The sequence below is a fragment of the Trichomycterus rosablanca genome, chromosome 1, assembly GCF_030014385.1.
Source record: "Trichomycterus rosablanca isolate fTriRos1 chromosome 1, fTriRos1.hap1, whole genome shotgun sequence".
NCBI lineage: Eukaryota > Metazoa > Chordata > Actinopteri > Siluriformes > Trichomycteridae > Trichomycterus > Trichomycterus rosablanca.
The window spans coordinates 24,201,889-24,212,000 of NC_085988.1; the positions used below are offsets into that span (position 1 = coordinate 24,201,889).

Genomic DNA, 10,112 nt, shown 5'->3' on the forward strand with positions numbered 1-10,112 from the left:
ACTATTACTACTACTACTACAACTACTACTAATGCAAGGGTGTTCTTTGCATACTTCAGTTCTCATTCATATTGAAGAAGCACAAATATATGCTAGTGGGTTTTTCTAACATCAGTGACTGACCGTACAAAGGCTCATTTGGCTAAGCGGGCAAAAACATACATTACATAGACACTTTTTTTTTTTTACAAAATATTGTAAAAAGACTTTCCAAAAGAACGTAGGCTGTTAGAGCCGCAAATATAGCTCAACTCCATATAAATAGGTATAGTTTTGGATTAAGATGTCCATCAAGCTCAGTGTCAGACATATGCGTATTCTTTGCAATATATAGTATTGGTTCAGCACCCACTGAGGTTTTAATATATACATTTAATAGTCTTTATACTATTCCGAATAAAATCATTTAGATAACAGTGACTGTTGGTGCAATAATTGTAACAGCAGAGGTAAACCAGACTATATATTTTTGTCTTTAAATGATCTAACTGCTGTAGATCTCTGTGTGTCGCTGTTGGCCAGTAAATCCAACTAAGGGCCAGTTACTCTGAAAGGGAGTATATCTCACAAAAATTACATATGAAAGGACTATAGCGCATTCCTTAAATGCATCTTGCAGTTTGCACTGTAAAATAAATACCAAACTGAGCGAACTTTCTGGACAGCAGGTCAGCTTTAAAAAGCCTTAGTAACAATCATGATGAATACGTCAGGACATAGTTTCTGGGTGACGTTTTTCTTTGTATTTTGGGTGACACTGAGGACGGCTTTGTCTGTAACTCGCTACTCTATACCGGAGGAAATGGAACGCGGATCCATTGTCGCCAATTTAGCTTCAGATCTAGGTCTGGATGTTGGTGGACTAGCACAAAGAGAGGTAAAACTCGATACTGTTTACAGAAAAAAATATCTAGATGTAAATAAAAGGACAGGTGAACTTTACATTTTCGAAAAAATGGACCGTGAGTCTCTGTGCCACGGTAAGACGTCTTGTTTTGTCAAACTGGATGTAATAATTAAAAGTCCATTGCGTATTTTTAACATTGAATTAGAAATAACAGATATTAATGACAATGCTCCATATTTTAGAATGAATAAGGTTGAGCTGGACGTCTCAGAGGCTGCGTCACCAGGTGAAAGATTTTCTCTACCTAATGCAGAAGACCCAGATGTAGGGGCCAATACCGTGACCACTTACAAACTTAGCGAAAGCGATCATTTTACATTAGATATACATACTGGTAGTGATGGTACAAAATATGTTGACTTGGTACTTAAAAAGGCATTAGACCGAGAAGCACGATCTATTCATAATCTAGTACTCATTGCAGTAGACGGTGGGGTGCCCACTCGCTCTGGAACAGCAAGCATCATTGTTCGTGTGCTGGATACAAACGACAACGCCCCTCATTTCGAACACCCAGTCTACTCTGTAAATATTAGTGAGAATTCCCCGATCGGTACCCTTGTTACAAAACTAAACGCGTCTGATTGGGATGAGGGCTCAAACGCAGAAATAACTTATACATTTACGCTTTACACGTCTGAAAAAACGCAAGAAATGTTTAATTTGCATTCCAAAACTGGTGAAATAACTATTAAAGACACTATTGATTTTGAGGACATAAAAATATTTGAAATGCATATTGAAGCAAAAGACAACAGCCCTGTCCCACTTTCCAATCAATGTAGAGTAACAGTGCACATTATGGATGTAAACGATAATTACCCGGAGATTGCCATTAAATCTATAAAAAACACCTTAAAAGAGGATATTCCTGTGGGGACAGTTATAGCCATAGTAAGTGTAAGTGACAGAGACATGGGGGATAATGGCAAAGTTCATCTTACAATCAACAACAAACTACCATTTGTTTTAAACAAGTCCTCTGATTATCACTACGAATTGCTAGTCTCAAAACGACTAGACCGTGAAGTAACTCCAGAATATGAAATAACTTTATTTGTAACAGACAACGGAACTCCTCCACTGTCTGATAACGAAACCATAATAGTGCACTTGTTGGACGTTAATGACAACTCACCCCAGTTCCCACAGAGTGTATTCACCATATCTGTCAAGGAAAACAATCCCCCAGGTGCTTTGTTGAGCGCTTTGACAGCTAATGACCCAGATCTCCACGAAAATCAGTATCTAGTGTATTTCATTATAGAAAAAGAAATAATAAACACCTCAATGTCCATGCTTTTTTCCATCAATCCAGAGAACGGCAACCTTTACGCATTAAAAACATTTGATTATGAAATAGAAAGGGAGTTTCATTTCCACGTAGAAGCCAGAGACTCTGGTGTTCCTCCACTAAGCAGTAACGTCACCGTTCACATTATTATCATGGACCAGAATGACAACGCACCAGTTATAGTGTCACCATGGCGAGCGCACGGCTCAGTGGTGGAGGAAAAAATACCAAGATCCACTGATAAAGGAACTCTGATAGCCAAAGTAATTGCAGTAGACACAGATTCTGTGCACAACTCTCGTGTTACCTACCAGTTTCTTCAAAACTCTGATGCCACGTTATTCAGCTTAGACCAGTACAATGGAGAGATCCGGACTATGAGAATGTTCAGTTACAGAGACTCACGACACCAACGACTGGTGGTGATCGCCAAAGACAATGGAGAAACCCCTCTATCTGCTACAGTTACCATCAAGCTGTCCACGATGGAGACTGCGCTTAAAACATATGCTGACATGACTGAATTGCAATCAGAATATGACATTTTTTCAGACTTGAACCTTTATCTGGTGATCGGTCTGGGCTCAGTTTCATTTCTGTTACTAATTACCATATTGGTAACCATCGTACTAAAGTGCCAGAAACCAAAGACCAGTAAAGCTGCTCCTCCCAGTAGAAACAGTGTAATCAGTGAAAGGAACTCCACCATCGCGGACTCCACTCTGGTCTCCAACGATGCCTACTGGTACAGTTTGTTTTTAGCTGAGACCAGAAAAGGAAAACTGGTAGTTAGACAGCCTGTACCAAAGGGGACGAGGTATATTGTGTCCAGCATTCCAAGGAGCACAGGACATAATGAGACAAGTGACTCAGCTGCTTCCACTCTACAGGTAGGATTAATGTATATTAACATTACAGTATCTCACAAAAGTGAGTACACCCCTCACATTTTTGCAAATATTTCATTATATCTTTTCATGGGACAACATGAAACTTGGATATAACTTAGAGTAGTCAGTGTACAGCTTGAATAGCAGTATAGATTTACAGTCTTCTGAAAATAACTCAACACACAAACATTAATGTATAAATGGCTGGCAACATAAGTGAGTACACCCACAGTGAACATGTCCAAATTGTGCACAAATGTGTCGTTGTCCTTCCCTGGTGTCATGTGTCAACACTTTTACATTTTCTTATTTGACAAACGACATGACAGAAGCAACTGAGAATTTAATTCCTTGCTCAATGACCTAACAATGACAACCAAGTATCTTAGCCATCTCTGTTTTGAAACACTTGTACACCGTAAATTTAGATACACTTTTATTCAAAGCAACTTACACTTAAGACAGTTTGGTTTTTGTGAGCCTTAAACATTCAACCTATATTCAATATAGACACTACTGGGATGCTTAATCGTGATCTTTGATTTGTATCATCATAGCTTCAGCAATTTGTTTAAAATTGCTAAATCTTACTTAAAATATTATCTATCTAAATATTATTGGTTACTACTATCAATCTTATATGAATCAAATGGTGTATTAAACTACATTGTATGTTGAATGTAAGTGGATTTTTTAGTGTTCAGTACAATCTTGTTTCAGACAGTCTTTGTAGTCTTACTTGCACTTGTCATATAGGTTCATATTGATTTACATATTTGACTGATTTTTTTTTGTTTTGTTTTGACTGACCAACTTGGTAGTATTTATGTGAATGTAAACAAGTTTCCAACAAAAAGTTTCAATTTAATTGCAGCAACTCTTGCAACTTGAGAATTGTCAATTAGTTTAAAACATTTCTCCACAGAACAATGAAGGTAGTTTGTCTTTCGCCATCTACCATAGATAATACTGAGAAAATATTCAGGGAATTTGGAAAAATTTCAGTACATGTAAGGCCAAAAGCCATGACCTTTAAGCCCTCAGATGGCATTGCATGAGAAACCATCATGTGACTGTGATAAATATAGCCACAGGAGTTAGGGAGTACTTTGGAATACCATTATGACTTAAGTTTATCATTGCACCAAGAAATGCATTCTGAAATTTTATTAAGCAAATAAAAAGTTATATGAAGCTAATCTCAGATAAAGGAAAAGAGAGATAAGACTAATTTTTAACTTGTTTCAAGGAAAAAGTGGTTGTCAGGTCCATCATGGCAAAGACAAAAAGGACCATTCAGACTGCTATGAAAGCAAACATTTGTCATGGTATGTAGATGCATCAGCACCCACACCTTGGGTGAATTGCATATATGTGAGTATACAATTGGAGTGGAGGCATTTTTTGTAATTTTAGAGAATCATTTGCTGCCAAGCTGACATTTTTTCATGGAAAGTTTGTGGTTATTTTAGCAAGACAGTGCCAGTCTTTATTCTGCATATGCAACAACAGAATGTCTTTTTAGACACAACATGTGGGTGCTTGACTTGCCTACCTGCAGCCCACATTTGTTTCCTATTGAAAATGTATGGTGCATCATAAAAAGAAAGAATCAAACAATAATGACAGCAAACTGTTGAGCACTAACATTTTGTAATAATAGACAATTAATATTTTCTGTTCTCAAACTATTAAAACATAATGTAAGGAAAGGTGATGTAAAACAGGGCTAAATATGTACCAGTCCAAACTTGAGTGCATTGAAGGCATATAAATAAAAGCAAGTGTATCAGCAAAACATTAGAAATCTTTTCTTTGTACTTTGGTCAGTTAAATACAGGTTCAAGAAAATTAACAAATGACAGAATCTTGTTTTTTTTATTGCATTTTACAGAATGCCCCAGCTTTTCTGTAAAGGGGTTTTTAGTTTTTTAGTGTTGTGGCACCACAGCAGCACTGACTGACATTACTTAATAATTGGATGCTGTTTAAGGGCAAAGAATTGGGTGTTAGACATTGAACACCAAACATGTATTTGATTGGTGTCATTTTTATTTAGGTTTAAAAAAACATTAAGCAGTATGTCAAATATGTTATTGTTATTTTAGCAGCAACTTTTTGTTTATACAATTTTGTGTTGCCCTGGAAAATGTTAGGATTTGGTATTGTGTTTTTGAAATCAAACATTATAGGGCATCATTAATTTACACCCAAACTCATTACAATATTGCATGATTGTGAAATGACTTACAAGAGATAGACACAGCTAACATTGTACAAACTTTGTTTTTGTTAAACTACACTGTAAACAACTGTTATTTGTTAAACTTGAACATTCATCTATTGATAAAAGTACAAAGAAAACATTTGTTTTCACTGACGAACCTTTTTGTATCTTGTAAATAAAAAAATAAAAAAATGTGACGCCTGCTACATACACAAAAAAAGGTTGGGATAGAGGCAAAATAACTACTGACTAATGACTATGGTTATACAAGTAGCAGTGTTCGGGAAGGTTTCACAATTAGCGGTTTAGTTACAGGCAAGGTCATCAAGATTGAGTATATAGAAGGTAAGTCATAAATCAGGTTAAAGACAACGTTTTTCAGCACAAAATTGCAAAGAATATTGCACCATCTTCAGTTCATAATATCATAAAACATTTAAGGGACTATCTCAGTGCCAAGGCCAATGGTGGAAACAGCTGCTGAATGTGCATGAACATCAAGCCCTCAGGTGGTGTTGTTTGAGAAACTGTTATGCTACCATGATGGACATCATGATGATAGCCACATGGGCTCAAAAGTACTTTGAAAAATAATTTTCACTTAACACAGGCCGCCGCTGCAACCCTGAAACTGTATTATGCAAAGAGGAAGCCAAATATTAATTTTGTGCAAAAATGCTGGTGAGTTCTCTAGGCATAAAGTCACCTGAGATGGCCCAAAAGATATGTGCATCTGTGATGGTATGGAGGTGCATCAGTGCCCATGGCTTGGGTGATCTGCATATATGTGAAGATACCATAGATGCGGAGGCCATTATTACTATTTTGGAGAGGCATATGCTACTGACAAGATGACATCTTTTTGCAGGAACTCTTTGTCTGTTTCAGCAGGACAATGCCAGGCCTCATTCTGCACAAGTTACAACAGCATGGCTTTGTAGACATAGAATGTGTGTGCTGATCTGTCTCCTAAATGTAAGGCACATTATGAAGTGGATAATAAGCTGTTCATAATAAGACAGTTTATGTCTTGTTTACAACAAGAATGGGCAAAAAAATCCACTGCAACAATACATAAGTATTTTCAATTCCCAAACAATTAACTGGAAAACGAGATGTGACCAAGTGGTAAACATGTGTCTGTCCCAGCTATTTTAAGTGTGTTGCAAGCACTATTTTCTAAATTTGTTTATATTTTACAATAAGAAGTTTGTCATTGAAAGCATTGGAAAAAAATTTCAAGTTACAACTTTTGGTTTTTATTGCATTGTAGAGAGTGTGCCAACTTTTCTGAAAACGGGAATTTGTGGTACTGTTTTATCCCAGTTGCTTAGCTTACCAGCTTACTTAGCTTATTATTATTATTATTATTATTATTATTATTATTATTATTATTATTATTATTATTACAGCTTTAATAAAGCATTTAAAAGGATTTATTGTCACTGACCGCTCGATCATGTTCAGTGTTGTGGTGTATATGACATCGTACACATAGCGGCGCTGTGTTCCAAAAAATCTCATCGTTTCACTGGGCGTGTTGAGACAATTGCATCATTGCGGGATCGGAGAGCATCGTATGCGTTACAGAATTTACATTAGCCTATAAGCAAAAGTGTTTTATTTTACACAAACACACTGCTATTAAGCAAAATACGTTCAACCTCGTTGCTGGAATCTAATGCTCATGTAGGAATTGTATTAATTCAAGCTGGACTTAACAGTATATTAAGACAATGGGAATTCATATTAACGCTCAGTGTTTGAGAAGGTACGTCCTGGTCATTATCTCATTCTCTGCTGTGATTCATGCATCGTTGGCTGTGATCCACTACACTATACCCGAGGAGCTGGAAGAAGGTTCCGTAGTTGCAAATTTAGCCACCGATATAGGACTGAGCATAGAGACTTTAACTCAACGAAAGGTTCGATTAGAAGTTATAGCGAATCAAAAATATCTTGACATAAACAAAGAGAAAGGGGAGCTTTACATACTGAAAAAAATTGATCGTGAACATCTGTGTCTTGCTAAAACTACCTGTTTTCTTAAAATGGAATTGATAGTTGAAAATCCAGTGCGTATATTTTACATTGAATTAGAAATAACTGATATAAACGACAATAACCCCCATTTTCGACGAGATGTTATTCATCTGGATATCTTAGAATCCACACCTGCTGGTGAAAGATTTTCTGTGAGCAATGCGGTGGATTCCGACGTTGGCTTAAACTCGGTAAAAACATATTATTTAAGTGAAAGTGAACATTTTGAGATAGAGATACAGTCTGGGAGAGACGGTTCGAAATTTGCCGATTTGATTTTAAAAAAGGTATTAGACCGTGAATTACAATCTGTCCACAATTTAATACTGACTGCTGTGGATGGTGGAGTTCCGGCGCGCTCAGGAACAGCTAGCATCATTGTAAGAGTGCAAGATTCAAATGACAACGCACCTAGGTTTGATCAAGAGAGCTACATAATAAATGTAACAGAGAACTCTCCCATAGGAAGTCTCGTCATTAAAGTAAATGCAACAGACCTAGATGAGGGCTCTAACTCTGATTTGACATACTCATTTGGTCTGTATACGTCAGAAAAATCTCAGGAGGCTTTTAAATTAAACCCTAAAAGTGGTGAGATACGAGTTAAAGAAGTAATTAATTACGAAGATTTCCGAATTTATGATATGGAGATTATAGCAAGGGATAATGGTATTCGTGCATTATCAGGTCAGTGTAAAGTAACTGTTATGGTTACAGACATAAATGACAATTACCCCGAAATTTCAATACGATCTTTTTCAAATGCGGTTAAAGAAGACACAGCTGTGGGCACAGTTATAGCAGTAATTAGTGTAAGTGATAAAGATTCTGGAGAAAATGGTCAAACTGATCTACACATTTCCGATGAATTGCCCTTTTCGTTAAAAGAGTCATCTGTCAACTATTATGAGCTTGTAGTATCTGAAACTTTGGATCGTGAAAAGGTTTCAGAATACGATATAACGTTTACTGTTACTGACAGGGGAATTCCTCAGTTATCTGATAATGAAACTCTTACTCTAGAACTGCTGGACGTTAACGATAACGTTCCAAAGTTTCCAGAAACGTTTTATACAATAAAAGTTGAAGAAAATAATGTACCTGGTGCTTTGGTAGGTTCCATAACAGCCATTGACCCAGATCTCCATGAAAATCAATATCTAGTGTATTTTATAGTTGAAAAAGAAGTAGTGAACACTTCAATGTCGATGCTGTTCTCTATTAACCCAGAGAACGGTGGACTTAACGCATTAAAAACTTTTGATTATGAGATAGAAAAAGAGTTCCAGTTTCACATTGAAGCCAGAGACTCTGGTGTTCCTTCACTCAGTAGTAACGTTACCGTTCACATTATTATCACGGACCAGAATGACAACACACCAGTTATAGTGTCACCATGGCGAGCGCACGGCTCAGTGGTGGAAGAAAGGATACCAAGATCCACAGATAAAGGAACTCTAATTTCCAAAGTTATTGCTATTGACACAGACTCAGTACACAACTCCCGTATTACCTACCAGTTTCTTCAGAATACTGATGCTTCTCTATTCAGTTTGGACCAGTACAACGGAGAGATCCGGACTATGAGGATGTTCAGTTACAGAGACTCACGCCACCAAAGGCTAGTGGTGATCGCCAAGGACAACGGAGAACCCTCTCTCTCTGCTACAGTTACCATCAAACTATCCACAGTGGAGACTGTACCTAAACCATATGCTGATATGACGAAGGAGTCATTAGAATATGACTTATTTTCTGATTTAAACTTGTATCTGGTGATCGGACTGGGATCTGTGTCCTTTTTGTTACTTATTACCATCTTTGTGACCATCGTACTAAAGTGTCAGAAAACAAAGCACACCAAAGCTGCTCCTCCCAGTAGGAACAGTGTGATCAGTGAGAGGAACTCTACAATCGCTGATTCAACTCTTGTTTCCAATGATGCCTACTGGTATAGCTTGTTTCTAGCTGAAACCAGAAAAGGAAAGCTGGTAGTTAGACAGCCTGTGCCAAAAGGGACAAGGTATGTTGTGTCCAGCATTCCAAGGAGCACAGGACTAAGCGAGCCTAGTGACTCAGCTGCATCCACTCTGCAGGTAGGACTTTTCCCTAAACATAAATCATAATCCAATAAATTGGTAATTACAACCAGGTTCTTAATTTGTCTTACTTTTAAACTTATTTACTTTACTTGTAAATGTATTTTGATATTTGATATTAATATTGACTAACCATCATAGTTTTGAGAGTATTTTTTAAGATTTGTAAATTTGAGTGATGGTCCAGTGGAAACATATCCTGATCACGTTTTTTTTTACTAGTCTGACTGCCAGTACAAAGCTTTTAACGTTTTCATTTAAGACAATATTAATATAGGAACTTGGTGGATGAACATTAAATATGGTTTATATTTAGGCAATTTAGGTAAATGCTGACTAAAAGTGAAGCGTGCCCGTTAACACACACACACACACACACACACACACACACACACACAAACACGAGCGTATCAACTGACACGTTTCAAGTTTTAATCAGCATTTACCCAAATTATGGCATGTGTCACATATCTTTGACACACAGATATTTATATTTTGATTTGAACTTGACTTAAGACTTGCTAACAATGCAGTACTGTTTTATCCCAATTGCTTGCCAGCACAATTTTTCTGGGACAGCTTACACTCATTATTATTATTATTATTATTATTATTATTATTATTATTATTATTGTTGTTGTTGTTGTTGTTG

The 10,112-nt window shown here is 36.8% G+C and overlaps 1 protein-coding gene across 1 annotated transcript; it reads left to right on the top strand.

Annotated features, from left to right (window-relative positions):
• Window positions 1–697: 697 nt before the first annotated feature.
• Window positions 698–9,508, top strand: LOC134313887 (cadherin-related tumor suppressor). Its single transcript, XM_062994714.1, has 2 exons — window positions 698–3,091; window positions 7,043–9,508. Exons 1-2 carry the CDS (start codon window positions 698–700, stop codon window positions 9,485–9,487), a joined length of 4,839 nt encoding a protein of 1,612 aa, XP_062850784.1. The 3' UTR covers window positions 9,488–9,508.
• Window positions 9,509–10,112: the final 604 nt, after the last annotated feature.

Excerpts from the sequence above, each read along its gene's own strand:
- LOC134313887 (XM_062994714.1), top strand. The coding sequence starts at position 698 with ATGATGAATACGTCAGGACATAGTTTCTGGGTGACGTTTTTCTTTGTA. Across the intron at positions 3,092-7,042 it reads CAGCTGCTTCCACTCTACAG|TATATTAAGACAATGGGAAT; the intron begins GTAGGATTAATG and ends TGGACTTAACAG.